Source organism: Carcharodon carcharias, chromosome 16 (genome assembly GCF_017639515.1).
Source record: "Carcharodon carcharias isolate sCarCar2 chromosome 16, sCarCar2.pri, whole genome shotgun sequence".
NCBI classification, from domain to species: domain Eukaryota; kingdom Metazoa; phylum Chordata; class Chondrichthyes; order Lamniformes; family Lamnidae; genus Carcharodon; species Carcharodon carcharias.
The window spans coordinates 101,533,020-101,550,029 of record NC_054482.1 but is presented as its reverse complement, the minus strand read 5'-3'; the positions used below and the strand labels follow the sequence as shown (position 1 = coordinate 101,550,029).

The following is a 17,010-nucleotide window of genomic DNA, read 5'->3' as shown; positions in this document are numbered from 1 at the left end:
CTGGAATCATACCAAGTGCAAAGGATTATGGTTGTGTTTGTTGGAAGTTAATCATCTCAGTTCCAGGGCATCACTGCAGGGGTTTCTCAGGGTAATGTCCTTGGCCCAACCATCTTAAGCTGCTTCATAAATGACCTTCCTTCCATCATAATGTCAGAAGTGGGGATGTTCGCTGATGATCGCACAATGTTCAGCACCATTCACGACTCCTCGGATACTAAAGCAGTCCTTATCCAAATGCAGCAAGATCTGGACAATATCTAAGCTTGGGCTGACAAGTAGCAAGTAACATTTGCACCACACAAATGCCAGGCAATAACCATCTCCAACAAAAGAGAGCCTAACCATCGCCCCTTGACATTCAATGCATTATCATTACTGAATCCCCCAGTATCAACATCCTGGGGGTTACCACTGACCAGAAACTGAACTGGACTAGCCATATAAATATGTAGCCACAAGAGCAGATCAGAGTTTAGGAATCCAGCAGCAAGTAACTCACCACCTGACTCCCCAAAGCCTGTCCACTGCCTACAAGGCACAAGTCAGGAGTGTGATGAAATACTCTCCATTTGCCTGGATGAGTACAACTCCAACACTCAAGAAGCTTGACACCATCCAGGACAAAGCAGCCCATTTGATTGGCATCCCATCCACAAACATTCATCCCTCCACCACCAACGCTCAGTGGCAGCAGTGTGTACCATCTACAAGATGCACTCACCAAGGTACCTTAGACAGCAGCTTCCAACCCCACAACCACTAACATCTTGAAAGGACAAGGGCAGCAGATACATGGGAACAGCATCACCTGGAAGTTCCCCTCCAAGCCACTCACCATCCTGACTTGGAAATATATTGCCATTCCTTCACTGTCGCTGGGTCAAAATTCTGGAACTCCCTCCCTAACAGCATTGTGGGTGTACCTGCACCATATGGACTGCAGCGGTCCAAGGCAGCAGCTCACCACCACCTTCTCAAGGGAAGGGCAATAAATGCCAGCCTAGCCAGCAAAGCCGACATCCCTTGAACGAATAAAAAAAATTAGTCTCTGAAGGAATCCCAAATTACCTTCTATCCTGGGCAATAGGCTACCATCCCCAAGAGGGGACTAAAATTAGTTCAATTTTTTCTGCACATTTGAATCCTTAGAATGCAAGGAGAAAGACTTTCATAAAGCTAGGGTCTTGGAGAAAATCTGATGCACTCTAAAGTATCATATAACACCATCCAAGATAGACTTTCATTCTGGGGGGGGTATGGTGTATTACAAATGAGGGGGCCAGAAGAAATGGAAAGGTCCTGGTCAGGTAATAGGGTGTGATGGTAAGGCATTGGTTATCCAACATAGTAATTAAACTCTTAAGGTTAATCGGGATTACAGTGGCGCTGAGGCACCCTGTACCCTTCATTCTCAAGTGCTTTGTGATAACAGTCCTGAGAAGCAGAATACAAAGGACCAGAGGATGGGTGTGGTAGGCTGAGTGATCATGATGCACAGGACAGGGCTGTCACATCTAATGGCCAATTGTCTAAAGTATACTCAGGTGACACATGTCCCGGAAGAGTCCAACGAACGGAGGGATGTGACTATTATGGAACTTGCAGGAAAAGCTACTAGCAAGGTTAAATATTGGTTAAAAGTTCAAGATGACGGCCAAGAAGTGAGGTCCATGAGTTGACAGAATGCAGTAAAAGAATGACAAATTATAAAGAGCAATGTGGGTTCTCACAGTGGGTTGGAGACTGACTCTTGAGTGAGAGAGATCTTCCAAAGGACATTGAAATGCAAAAAGAGGCAACAGCTTGAACAATTATGCAATGAAAAGAAGGCTACAAAACAGACTCCAGATTGGACGAGAAGCAGAAGCAAGCCCTGATGATGTGAAGTTTTGATGGCTGCCAATAAACTAAAGGGTAAACTAACAGGAGAGGCAAAACAAAAGGAATTGGATTATTGGAAGAAGTTTATTCAGAAATACCATATATGGAAAAGGACCTTGCTGATGGGACTTAAGGGTAAAGTGAGGTTAAGTGTTTGGGGTTTTGAAGAGCGACTGGTCGATACAGATGTTAGAGTGGACTGTTCCATACTAAGAACAGTAATCCTGAAAGTCTTTTTAACTCTTTTGGCCACATTCGTGAGAACGTAGATCAATTTACATAAAAGCTACATTTCTGCAGCTTCAGAGAGAAAAGTGTATCTGAAACTGCCTAAAGAGGCAAGCAATGCTGAAACTACGGAAATTAAACAAACGCATTTATGGTGTGAATGATGTCTCGAGGGTGTGGTATTTGTTGGTGAGATCTGTTTTGATGAAAGTAGGCTGCACTCAACTAAAAGCAGATCCCGCAATGTTTACTGATATCAAAAAGGGAAACTTTCAGACATCGTCATGATACATATTGCAGATTTCTTATGGAGTAGTACTATGGAATTTGAAAAATGTGTTAAAATTAAAATGGAATTTAGCATTGAAGTCAGGCTTCAGGGGCTTTTAAATATATTGGTTTAGGCATTAAGCAAAGTAGACCTAAGGTAACTTTAAATCAGCGTTCCTATTTACAGTGTAACCACTATACTAGTTAATCATGCGAGGTCATCACAGAAAGATGATGTCACATCTAAAGAAGAAACAGATCCATTGTGAGGTTTCACTGGTCAGTTGAATTAGTTTGTATTCAGACAGGACCGGATGCTAGCTTTGATGTATTGGAACTAAGCACTATGGTGAAGCAACCCAAAGTTGAGGATGTTCTTAAGGATAAATAAAACATTAAAAAAATTTAAATATGAAGAAATGCATACTAAGTTTCCGTCCCTGACTGACCAAAGAATATGAAATTAGTTACTTTTAGTGATGCTTCTCATGCCAGCTTTCCTGATGGGTATTCAAGTGCAGCAGGTTTCATAATATTTCTGATGGGTGAGGATGGGAAATGTTGCCCTTTAGCCTGGGAAGCTAAGAAAATAGAGTTGTTAAAGTACTTTAATGTGAAACATTGACTCTTTTGGAAGTGGTGGATATGGGATTCTATTTGTTAAATATTTTCAGGAAAATTCATTACAAGTGTGTACTGAAAACTGTTTACCCGTTGAATGTTGCATAGATAAGCCTTCATTGTGGGATAGCGTTCATGCAACAAAATGTGTAAATGAGAAAAAAAGATTATGTATTGATTAGTGTGAAACAAATGTTAGACAAGAAGGAAATCTGAGACCAAACGTGTTGATGTAAGCCATCAATTATCTGATTGTTTCACGAAAAGGAGTGCTTGTACCAAAAGATTATTGGGGATTCTAAAAGAGGGGCATATTGTAATGTAATGCTTCATAGAAAATATGGAAAATGATTTTTTTTGTATTGAAATATTGCTTGTGAATATTATGTTAAGTTTTGTTCAAAAAAGAAAGAAGGAAATCTGTTAGCTGTATAAATTAAGGTCAAGTGTCTACAGGTTGGGGGCACTGATTGGATTATGACTTGTGCATATACAAAGAGATGCTTATTGACAACGGTTGTAGAATTAGGATCTATACATTTATAATGTCTCACTTTGTGAATAAATCTAAAACTGAGTAAAGAACGACTTCTAGTCTCCTCCTTCACTAACTGACTCTCAGAAGTTTAACACTAGATTACCGTACAAAGTCACATTTAGTCTTCTCGTGGCATAATGTTTATAAGTGTACCCTTTACAGGCTATGCCAAAGAACCATGTTTCATGAACATCTAAAATCACGAGGTTCTAAGCAAAAATAAGTCTACTTACCATGTTTGAAATGTCTGAAGCCAGTAGCAATCTTCTGCACTTTCAAATTAATCTACCCATGAGGCTTCAACATCTTATATCAATTAAGAAAAGCACCATAGAGGCCTAAAAGTTATGCAGAAGGCAATATTCTGACATAAATATACAGGCGGTTTCCTTGTAATTAGCACCTCCCTTGTGGACTAGGTTAGTCACCTATACAACAAATTATCACAAGACATATGGTCACAGATAGTTAGCATGTAGATACAGCAAGCAATTAGGAAATGGCACGTTGACCTATGTTGCAAGGGGAATGGAGTACAAGAACTTGCTACAATTGTATAGGGCTTTGCTGACATCACACTTGGAGTACAATGTGCAGTTTTGATCTTCATATCTAAGGAAAGATACGTTTGCCATGGAGGTGGTATAGCAAAGATGAGAGGGTTGTCCTATGATGAGAAGCTGAGCAAATTAGGCCTATCCTCTCTGGAGTTTAGAAGAATGAGAGATGATCTATTTGGAACATAGAAGATTCGGAAGGGGCTTGATGGGTTAGAGGAGTTGGTTCCTCTGTTTGGGGGAACATGGGGACACAGCATCAGGACAAGAGGATAATCATTTAGGACTGAGATGAGAAGTAATTTCTTCACTCAGGGGTTGTGAACCTTTGGGGTTCTTTATTCCAGAGGGTTGTAGATGCCTAATTGATGGGTTTATTCAAAGCTGGGATCGACAGACTTTTGGTTTCTTAGGAAATCAAGGGAAATGGGGAGTGGGCAGGAAAGTGGAGTTGAGGCAGATCAGCCATGATCGTAATAAAAGGCAGAGCAGGCTTGAGGGGCCATACTCCTGATCCTATTTCTTATTTTCTTTGGAGAACTCACCTCAGTGAACCATTCAGATCAGGAAACATGAAAGTTCTTAAGGTTTAAATGTGCAGCCATCAGATATGTATTTTATGAAAACTTTCAGCAAAGAATTCAGTTTGAAAATGCAGTATTTGTTGTAGTTTTCCATAGAGAAGTTTAAAAACACTTTCCAATAGGTATGCAAAATCAAAGTATTTTGGGAGGTTGATGGCTGCTTCTAATTTTCAACAAATCTCCGGATTATTCATGGTTTTGAAGGCAAAGAAGCACAGCAACTTACAGCACAGGAGGCGGTCATTCAGCCCATCGGGCCTGGGCCTGGTATTTGAAAATGCTACCTAATTGGTCTCACTCACCTGTTCTTTCCTCTTAACTTCACAAATTTTGCCTTTTCAAGCACACACCCAATTCCCTTTAGAAAATTACTATTGAATCTGCTTCCACCTCCCTTTCAATAGAACACAAAAACTCATTTAAAAAAATCTCATCTCCTCCGCAGTTCCTTTACATTTTAGCCTATTTACAAAATATTTCAAATTTATTGTGGTACAGAACAGAATTTTCTGCCCTCTTGTGGACTATGAGCAGCAGGAATAAATAAATGAAGAGGTGAGGAAGTGGGTTCTGAGCACAGGAGATTTCTTTCTGCTCAATTTATCCAAGTATGAAGAGGGAAAGGAAGCAAGATTGGGACACTGCTGATTGACACCAACAACTACAGAAGCCACAAGGAGAGATTTAAAAGGACATGACAAGGGAAGAATGGGTTGATTTAACTATAAGTCTATCAAAGCAACTGATGTCTATGTTACATATCCACCCCAACTCAACTTGTGAAGTATTATCAAATATGGCAAAGTTGGCTGTTCAATTCCATGTGGTGCTCTATTATTTTGCTTCCTGCTCTATCACTAAAATGGTCAGGAAGATGAGTTTCTACATATCACAATCTTAACATTTCTGGGATAGAATTTAAATTATTTTGCCCAAATGCATCAAGTAGAATGTATACATCAAGCCGGAACAAATTAACACTGCAATTTATCTACAGAGTTCTAAAACATAACAGGACACAGCAAATTGCATCCCTCACCTCCCACAGCTGACAAAGTGTACCAGTTGCACCAGAAACAACGTGACCAGAACATGCAAATTGGCCTGATCTTGCGATATCGGATTGGGTCAAGGACGGCATCAATGGACAAGTGAGCGTTTTCATCTGCCCTCCTCTAACCCCAGACTTCCTAGGGAATTTCAGGCCCAGAAACTACAAAAAAAAAGAATTTCCATCGTTTTCTCATCTCACACACTGGAATTAAAAATAGTGAGCTTGAATAGCTATAAATTTTGCAAACAAAAGGAAAGGCGACTTTTAAAATGTCAGTGGCATGTTTGGAGTTAGACTGTATTACTGTATGCCTGCATGTAAAAGTTAATCCCATGACTTTTGGCCTAAATAACTGTAAATTTTCATATATCTCACGTAAAAGTCAAGGGATCAAAACAGAAAAATTTCAGAACCCAAGTATAATCCTGGAAATGTTAATGGTTCGATTTCATTGTAAACAAAATTGTAACAAATTAAAATGAATACCGGTAAGTAAATGCATAAAATATTTCTAGATTTAAATTTTGTTTTTATTTATTCAAACTATTAAAATGATCAGATTATGAATGATAATGAATATGAACTCTTTTAGTGTTGTTGGTTTTTACTTTATTCCATAGCGATGGTCTTTTTTGGATTTCACTTAGGCCCAAAGCAAGCATAGATGTAATCCCCTCAAGCACATTACACGTGTAAAAGTCACCCCCATAACCTTTGGTCTAAAACATTGGTCTCACTTTTACTCTAATATATATGGTCCTCGAAAGTATTTAATCAAGAATCACAGAGAAAACATTGCTGGGAAACAGTGCAGATGCTTCTACATCACAGCTATAGTCAACTATTCAAAATTCAACAGCTGGAGATAGAGACCAAACACTGGCAAAAGTGTCAGTTTTAACTATAGCATACTAATATGTCAACTGATTATTTAACTGTAACATCTAACAGTAAAGTGTTTGCACTATTAATTGAAAATACATTGGCCTGGATTTTGCAGTCACCAGCAAGGGAACAGTGCTCACCACCGGCCTCACTGATAGTTGCCCACAAAGATTTGACAGACTTCTGATTAGACACTTCCACTCATCCTACATCTTTTCTGGCGTGGTGCCCAATAAAGGGGAACTATGGTGTGGATAAGTAAGGTAAGAAGCAGAGAGACTCTTCAACCAGATTTAAGAATCCTCACTGAGCCATGAAGTGTCTAAACCAGAAAGTATTTAATAGGATTATCTGGAATATTTAATGCATGGTAAAATCATATAGAGAAAACAAAATAAAGATGGGAGTAATGGGAACACTACTACCTGCAAGTTCCCCTCCAAGTCACTTAGTACCTGACTTGGAATGATATCGCCGTTACTTCATCATCACTAGGTCAAAAACCTAAAAATGTCTTCCTAACAGCACAGTGGGTGCACCTACACCACTTGGACTGCAGCAGTTCAAGAAGGTGGCTCACCACCATCTCATGGGCAATTAAGAATGGGCAACAAAAGTTGGCCTTGCCATCAATGCTCGCATTACCAGCAATTCAAAGTAAAAAGGAGATAGGTATAAAAAATATACAGGAAAAGAAACTTTTTCTTCTGAGGAAATGAGATCTAGGGCCAGAGGTTTCTCAGCATTTAAACATGAATGTACTAGCCCCAATATTTTCAGCCATTTTTATTGCATAACAAGTTGGATTTCTGCATTTAACAATGCACATGCAGATGCCAGAAGTTGCTGTCACATTTACCATGCAATAACAGTGACTGTTAATAGCCTTGCCTTTATTATTAGAGCAAAATCCAATGATTAGCAAGGTTAGAATGGAAGAGAAACTGCTCGTTTTATAGTGGATGATTGAGATCTTAGCTAATCCTGAACCTTTCAAATTGAGTTTGAATGCATGTATAGATGCTAAACAAACTTTCAATAAGATCCACTTTATCTATGGGTTACAGGAGCTTCACAAGACACTATCCAACCACTTCTGCTGTATCACAGTAAGTGCATCTAATAACGGAATCACAACTGCCTTTAGAAAATCAAGTAACAAAAAGGAAGCCTGAAGGTATATGAAGCTGTTAGAACCATAATTATCTGGGTGCATGGCAGGCAATGCTTCTTTCAGTATTGATCAAAATTCTTGAGGATCACTAAGTATATGATCCTGGGTGCTGACATTGGGCGCACCATGGAAATCTACCCCTGAACATCAGAAAGGACCATAACAGCAGCTCTTTGGGGAAGAGGCAGGAGAAGGGGTAGTTTCTAGGAAAAGCTGCTGACCATGGCTCCAACTGCTCCTGTATCAAGAAGCTACTTTTTAAAAAAAAGGTTTTAGTTTCTTCACCTTTGGTGGCCAGGTCAGGCCCTGAACTCAGTCGGGAGTTTCAGATGGGCCCCATTTGCACTGGTTTTATCTAGGTGTGTCCAGTGAGATCACACAGTGATGTCTGTGCCAATGCTGCACTGGTCCTGACAGAGGGTTGGGGAATGGGAACACCTCTGCCCTACATCAATGGCTTTGTGGAATTGGCACAAGCTCCACTTCCAAAAATAATCCATGAAACTGTGGCTTAAGGTTGGTACCTGATAATGTTCCCACTAAACTATGCACTCATAAAAATAATTAAAAGGAACATTGGTACCTGGAGTATCTGGAAATTTGCCAAGTTTATGACCATTCTAGTAGACTCCCAACAAACAAGGGCCTCTGCATTTAGGCTAGTTTGCTTATTTTATGTTAAAACTATGTTAAAATAAAAGGGTGATGACTTGCTTAATTTGACCAACTCAATCATTGCATGCTTCAAAATCTTCTCTTCTTAGGCAATCCCTTGGGATCGAGAATAATTTGCTTCCACTCCAGTTCGGGCTCTGAAATGGCTGATAAGTCCAATGCATGATCTGCAGACTCTGTAGTGGGGCAGGTGGTGCATGGAAATAATGTTGTGCCTGATAACCCTGATACATCCTCCACTCATGGACTGCGCCAGAGTTTTCTACATGCGATAAAAAAACCTTCAATGGCTGCTTGCAAATAATTGGGGGTTAAGAGCACAAGCAGATTTAAATATAAAGTGCTTTAGTCTATTCAGTGTTTCTCATACATTTAAACTTACTGTACCATAGTTTCTTATACATAAAATTGATCTTCCACTTAATGGCTAATGTGTTTCAAAATCTGTATGGAATACTAGATTACTCATAGCTTTAAGCATAACTAATGACTCAGTGCAATTATTATAATACAATTCCCCACAATAGTTCATTGAATTAAATTAATTGTCTAAAACATTTGATTTCTGGCATTAGAAAAATAAATATTTGGCAGATATGTTGGATATAGCATCAAAATGAAAAATTATACAACTATAGATTTCTTGGCTGCACAATTCATTCAGACACATTCTGTAGCTGACAAGTCAAGGTTCAGATTTAGTTTTTCATAATGACTGATACGGGGTAGTATGTGAAAACGTGGCTTTGTTTGCCCTCTTAATGACCTTTTTCCTTCTTCAAGATGATTATCAGTCTCACACATCTGTCGCATATTTTACCTTCTGCTAATGACAGTAAAATGAAACTTGTAGTAGTTGAGCTGGTCTTGTACATCAGAAGTTTTCAACAGTCCTTCCTTGAAATTAACGTTACATTTTCCTTAAACCAAAAGTGTTGCCATACATGACGTTTTTTATTACATCAACAATTAAGTTTCTCATCTGATTTCTAATGCTGCAAAATAAGTCAGGTCTTTCTCTAATCTGCTATTTCAGGATGAGGATGAAAAGTAGGCACAAATTTAGTGAGGTTAAGGCTCATTGGGAAGTAGAGTATCCTGATAAACGTCCTAAGGGTTTAATGCTGTTAGATATGCTTCTAAAAATAAAAGCTCCTTTTGCCTAGCACCACTTCTTGTTTGATAACTTGTCATTAAAATTAATTTTGATTTTGTCATTTATTTCATAATGAAATTAGTTGCAATAGAGCCAAAACCTTTTTTTTAATTTCTCTTTTCTGGTTTTCCTGCATGACAACCTTCCTACCATCAATGCCCAACCTGTATGGTCCATGTAATAATTGTCTTCAAGCCTGCTACTAATTCCAGTTGTGTAGATGGACCTATTCATATGGAGCAAAGAATGCAACAGAGAGCTCTGTCTAACATGTCCACAGTGAAGCTCCACCACTGGGGATAATGGGCAGTGACTGACAGTTGAATCAATGATTTATCTATACATACCGCTTGTGCTGTTGCTCTCGGTAAGTCAAGGGTCAGTTACGGGTATGATACTGGAGTGGTGGAACTGCAGGAGTGTTACATACCTCTACTGAAAGGACTTACAGAAAAAAAAGCAAGATTTTTTGCTAGAAACTTTGAAATGTGTTTTTTATTGTTCCATTCAAAATAAATATTACCCTTATTAAATGTAAATAATAAATTTGCTCCTAAAATACATTTGCATATATAAACAATACATTTCTGCATGTAACTCAGCAATAGCTCTTCACCTTTAATAAACATCTGTTGGAAGCACTTTTTTTTAAAACAGTGAAGAAAATATTAAACTAATTAACATTTCCTGATTTACCAATTAGCATTGCAATAGCATTTTCTCCTACCAAAAGGTACTGCTAAAGTAATATGTTTATATTCAGGATGCAGGATGAAAGCTACATGTTACAAGTATCCTAGAATTTCCAGAAAACTTATTTTCTTGATTTTTGAGTTGGCATGATTGTGATAACAGATTCTCTGTGATCTGGGTACATTTTTCATGATCTGTAATTCTTGAACTTACAATTTGATAAGAACCTAAATTTAAATTTCAAGATCATCTTAAGATTTTAATAATTCACAAACTTGATTAAAAAATCTGGACTGAACATTGCACATCTGTTTATACATATACACTGACACGCAGCTCCACCCTCACTAGCAACTCTCTCCAGCACACCACTGTCTCTAAACTGTCAGCGTGGGACATAATTTCCTCCAACTGCCTTTTACTTTGTCCTTGATTTTGTTTATTTAGTTCATTTGGTTTGTAACAAAAGAGTTACATACTGGAGACCCCAAAGCCATTGCTTCAGTCCCTAGCAAAATTTCCTAGCTACGAGCTACATCCCTCTCTTTCTGACAACTGATCGAGGTTGAAGCAGACTGTTTGTAAGCTGGCATCATATTTGAACAAGAGCACATATCTGTGCTTTCAACCAGACCGACTATTTCCAGCTCTGCACTCTCAACTCCACCTGTCTCAGCTCATCTGCTGCTGAAAGACTCATTCCCGCCTTTGTTATCTCTAGACTTGACTATTCCAATGCAGTCCTGCCAGGCCTCCCACATTCCACCCATCTATAAACTTGACGCCAACCTAAACTCTTCTGCCCGTGTCCTAACACATACCAAGTCCTGTTCAATCATCACCACTGTATCCGCTGACCTACACTGGCTGCTGGTCCAACATCACAATTTTAAAATTTTTACCCTCACTTTCGAAACCCACCATGACCTCACCCCTCCCAATCTCTGATCTCTTCCAGCCCTGCAATTCAGATATATATACTCTTCGAATTCTGGCCTCTTGTGCATCCCTGATTTTAACCTCTCCATTAATGGTGAATTCTTTAGCTGCCAAGAACATAATTCTCTCCCTAAACCTCTCATACTTTCTATCTCTCTTCTGTCCTTTAACACACTCCTTAAAACCTACCTACTGCCAAACTTTTGGTCGCTTGCCTTAATTTCGCCTTCTGTGGCTTGTTGTCAAATTTTGTCTGATAACGTTACTGGGGTGATTTACTATATTGGAGCTATATAAATATAAAATGCTGCTAATGTTTAGAAAATTTTGCAAGATTTGGAGATACATGGACTTGTCATGGATATAAAAGGAAAGAAACCATGTAAGTATCAGCGCTGATCAAATCAGTTCTTTTTCATAAATTCAGGCTAATATGGACTTGTAAACGCATGTCTTTTTAATTTAATATATATGTCAAAAATTCAAGTCTTTCTTTTCTAAAATAATCCAGTTTCCTCTCATATTTGTATGATAGTTGATGGCTCATCTGATGAGATTATTAAAATCAATTTAGGGGTTTCCCCAATACTGTTTTCTCCACTTTCTTCACTCACCATCTTAGCTACAGCTTGCTCCTAATTCCACTAAATAGTTCCCTTCTGGTTTCACACCCTTATAACATGACAGTTTGAATCTCAAAATACTGACCTACTCTTCCATGTTCTTACTGCGACAATGAAATTCTTATTTTCTTTTTATCTCTCAAATACAGCCAAGAGCTATAACTTTTTTGATGATTCCTTTGTCCTTCATCTGTTCAGACTCTTGGTTTCACTGTCTTCTCTGGAACTTCTACATATCTCCAACAGACAAAATTTAACCCTTAAGAAGTTTAGTTTCTGTATTTGTATTGAACACTCTTGTTTCCTCAACAACTCTAAAATCTCTTAATAAAAAACTCAAGCCCAGACTTGAAGACTTTTCCCATACATGATCTGTCTTTCTTAGCACCTTCTGCACTGTTAGCACAGCTACAGAAGAAAATTTACCCAAATGACTACCGTACTCTCAGATTTAGCCTTCGAATTCTCTCCTCCTCCTTTTCTTGGTCACATCCTTTATGTAGATTTTACCAATACTACAATGGTAACTGCACCTCCTCTTGCATCTCTTAACTTCAAGTACATAATCTTATACATTATTTACTCTTCTAGCATCCTTGTTATGCTGAAATCAAGATTCAAAACACCATCCCTTTCTTGTAACTCATTCTTAAATAGGATCTCAAAATTGGTTTCTAAGGTCTCCTCCCAGTCTTCCTTTCTTTAAAAACTCAAGCTGGTTATATCTAATCGCTCCTTAATGATTGAAAGCGTATAGAAATGATTCTGTCCTTCTAATAAAACATTAGGTATAGAATACTACATCAAATACTCCCACATCTAGTCAAACATAGTGGGCCACTGAATAAAGTTACCTTTAGTTCTTACAACATTCCTTCAATGAATGACAGGACAGCACACCACTTGCATCACTGAATTTTCCAATGAACATTTTTGGCTAGAATTTTTCCAGTTTAAATAAATAATGAAGAATACTGATGCTGTTATCTTTGGTCTCCCCACAAACTCAGTTCCCAAACCACTAATTTTAGCCCTCTCCCTGGCAACTGTCTGAGGCTGAAACCTCAGCTGTTGTTTTGTCAAATCCCTCATCCATGCCTTTGTTACCTCTACACTTGGCCATTCTGCCACACTCCTGTCCAACTTCTCATACCCTACCCTCCATAAATTTAAGGTCATCCAAAACTCTGCTGCCTGTACCCAAAATTGCACCAAGATCTGATCACCCATCACCCTTGTGTTTACTGACCTTCACTGACTCCAAAGCAATGTTCAATTTTAAAACTCTCATCCTTGTTATGTAAATGTTCCATAACCTTGTCTTTCCTTGTCTCTGTAATATCCTCCAGCCCTATAACACCCTGAGATATCTGTGCTCCTCTAATTCTGACCTCTTGCATGTCCACTATTTTAATCATTCCACCACTGGCTGCCATATCTTCAGCTGCCGAGGTCCAGAGCTCTAGAATTCCCTCTCCACCTTCTTTAAGACACTCCTCAAAATCTACTTCAAGCTTTTGATCATCTGTCCTAATATTGCTTTATGTGCCTTGGTGTCATTTTTTTTCTGTGAAGTGCCTTGGGATGTTTTACTATTGTTGTTGAAGCAGTGATGGATCCAACTCTGAGGAATGAAGTGGAGCATGTTTCAGCAGGAGAATATTTGGGAAACAGTGACCACAATATCATTAGGTTTAGAGTTTGCAAAGGACAAGGGTTATCAGGTAAAACAGTAAATGAAATGGGAGGTTTTGGAAGAGGAGATAGTTTGTTATAGACCAGGTACAATACCGCGAGAAGGAAAGCGGGGAGGGGGGAGGGGGGATGGCGTAGTGGTACTGTCACTGGACTAGTAATCCAGAGACCCAAGGTAATGCTCAGGGGACCTGGGTTCTATTCCCACCACAGCAGATGGTGGAATTTGAATTCAGTAAATCTGGAATTAAGAGTCTAATGATGACCACGAAACCATTGTTGATTGTCATAAAAACTCACTAATTAGGGAAGGAAATCTGCCACCTAGTTTGGCCTACATGTGACTCCAGACTAAAAACAATGTGGTTGACTCTTAAATGCCCCCTGAAATGGCCTCGCAAGCCACTCAGTTGTATCAAACCACTAAAAACAAGTCAATAAGGAATGAAACCAGATGGACCACCCGGCATCGTAAATGGCAATGGCAAACTCAGCACTTTCGACTCTGTAAAGTCCTCCTCACTAACATCTGGGGGCTTGTGCCAAAATTAGGAGAGCTGTCTCACAGACTAGTCAAGCAAAATCCTGACACACAGTCATACTCATGGAATCATACCTTCAGATAATTTCCCAGACACCACCATCACCATCCCTGGTATGTCCTGTTCCAATGGCAGGACAGTCCTAGTACAGGTGGCAGCACAGTGATATACAATTGGGAGAAATTTGCCCTGGGAGTCCTTAACATTGACTCCAGACCATATGAAGTCTCATGGCATCACTCAGTAAGATCACCTCTCATTCTTCTCAACAGGAGAACATAGGCCTATTCTACTCAATCTCTCCTCAAAAAGTAAATTCTCTTCAACACAAGAATCAGTCAAGTAAACCTACTGCACTCCTTCGAAGGCAAATTTCTCCTTCCTTAGATAAGGAAATCAAAACTGTACACATAACTCCAGATATGGTCTCACCAATGCCTGTATCATTGCAGTAAGATTTCTTTACTCTTCTACTCCAATTCTCTGTAAAAGGCAAATGTACCATTTGCTTTCCTAATTGCTTGCTGTACCTGCATGCTCATCTTCTGGATTCACATACAAGGCCACACAGGTCCCTTTGAATACCAACATCTCTCACCATTTAAAAAATATTCTGCTTTGTTGTTTTTCTGACTAAAATGGTTAATTCCACATTATGTTCCATCTACCACTGACTTGCCCAATCCAACGGGGTCTAATTGTGTAGTGTCATGTGACATCTTAGAATGCTTTTTGGAAATTCAAATACACAACATCCACTGATTCCTTTTCATCTACCTGCTAGTTATAACTTCAAAAAATAATAGATTTGCTAAGCGCTATTTTCCCTTTCATAATTCAGTTTGGCTCTGCCCAACTATTTTAATGCTTTTCAAAATGCCCTGTTATCATGACTCTAATAATACATTTTAGCAAGTTCCTACTTACTAGTGATGTCAGGCTAATTGGCCTACAGCTTCTGGTTTTCTCATTTCTTCCTCTCTTGAATAGAGGGGTTTCATTTGCTACGTTCCAATCCACGTGGACCATTCTAGAATCTTGGAAATTCTGGAAGATGAAAATCATGCATCCACTATCTTTGTAGCCATCTCTTAAAAAGCTAACATGTGGGCCATTAGGTTCAGGGGATTTGTAGGCTTTTGGTCCTAGTTTCTTCAGTACTATTTTGTTACTGGTACTATTTTCTTCAAGTTCCTCATTCTCAAAGGCTCTTGGTTCCCTATATCCAGAACATTTTCAGTGCCTTCTACCAAGAAGATAGGTACAAATTATTCATTTAAAGTCTGCCATTTCCTTATTACCTATTGCATTTTTTTCCATCTCTGCCTCTAAGGGACCCATAATTATTTCACTAATATATTTTCCTTTTTACAAACCTACAGGAACTATTACGATCTGTTTCTATGTCTCTTGCTTGTTTATTCTTATTCTATTTTCTCAAGCAATTTCTTTGCCCCCAATTTGATGAAGTCTAAAATCCTCCCACTCCTCAGGCCTATTGCCTTACTGGCAAATTATAACCCTCTTCCTTTAATCTAATACTATCTTTAACTTCTATTGCTAGCAATAGTTGGACCACTTTTCCCATGGGGTTTTTATTCCCTAAAAAAATATTTATTTGTTGTAAATTATGAATTCTTTAAATTTTTAGATTGCCATTGCTTATCGACCATCATATCTTTTAATCTAATTTTCCAATCCAATTTAGCCAACTTGCAACCCCCCCCAAACCCCCCTCATACATAGCTTGTTTTGTTGCCATTTTAGAGCCTTTTGACTCATGCAGAGCATTGCACACAATGCCTGTAATGAAACACAGAATCTGGAGGCAATCATATGTTGGGAGTAACCAGATCGCAAGGTTTACAACAGAGATGCGGCTACAGAAAAAACTGGACTGGGAATTAAACATCGTAGGCATAACATATTTAGAAAAGAGGGAGGGGAAAACAGGGAGGTGGAGTGGATGCACTTATTCAGGATAACATTATGCCAGTAGATAATGGGGATGCAGCTATCAGCATGACAGAAATAGAATCTACATAGATAAAAAATAATAAAGGGTCAATCACAATAATAGGTGTAGTTACAGAACACTTCATAGTGGTAGGAGGTGGAGGAAGAAATATGCACACAGATTAGGGAAATGAATAAAAAAAAACAAAGATCAATAATCATGGGGGATTTCAACTATCCTGATATTAATTGGACAGAAGAGGTAGATAAAGGGGATAAGGGAATGGAGTCCCTACAATGTGTACAGGGCTTTCTTTCTAACCCAATATGTAAATAGCTCCTCAAGTGAAGGTTGACTATTTGATCTAGTAACGGGGAATGAACTACAGCAGATAAGAGAAGTAGGGGGATATCAAGGAAAAATGTTCAATAAATAATATTCTTTAAGATGATGATAGAGAAGGACATAAGTATGACAAAAACCAGATTAACAGATTGGAGAAAAGCTAATTTTGAGGGGCTGGAAATAGAACTTGGAAAAATAACATGGGCAACCCCACAGCCGCAAACAATGATGCAGAACAATGGGAAACGTTTAAAACACTGTTCAGAGTGCAAGAGAAAAATATATTCTTTACAAAGGGAAAAACAAACAAAACACTAGTGGGATTCCATGGATGGATAAACAAATAAGGGAACAACTGAGAGTTAGGAAAGAGGCATGTATTAAGTACATAGAGAGAAGAGGAGTGTCCATATGCAAGTCCTGGACAATATTCAGGTTTGGACCGATAAGTGGCATGTAACATTCATGCTACACAAGTGCCGGGCAATGACCATCTCCAATAAGAAATATCTAACCATCTCCCCTCTACATTCAATGGCATTATCATTGCTGAATGCTCCTATTATCAATATCTTGGGGGCTATCATTGA

At 38.7% G+C, this 17,010-nt stretch overlaps 1 protein-coding gene across 13 annotated transcripts in view; it reads right to left on the bottom strand.

Annotated features, from left to right (window-relative positions):
• Positions 1-17,010, bottom strand: part of evi5a (ecotropic viral integration site 5a) — a 312,699-nt gene that overhangs the window by 104,704 nt on the left and 190,985 nt on the right. For 9 of the 13 annotated variants that reach the window (XM_041207864.1, XM_041207860.1, XM_041207862.1 and 6 more), the window contains one exon: positions 15,046-15,165. The exons of the other annotated variants lie outside the window; for them this stretch is intronic. In XM_041207864.1, the coding sequence (XP_041063798.1) occupies positions 15,046-15,165 (120 nt within the window). The remainder of the gene's footprint in view (positions 1-15,045; positions 15,166-17,010) is intronic. 13 annotated transcript variants of the gene reach the window in all.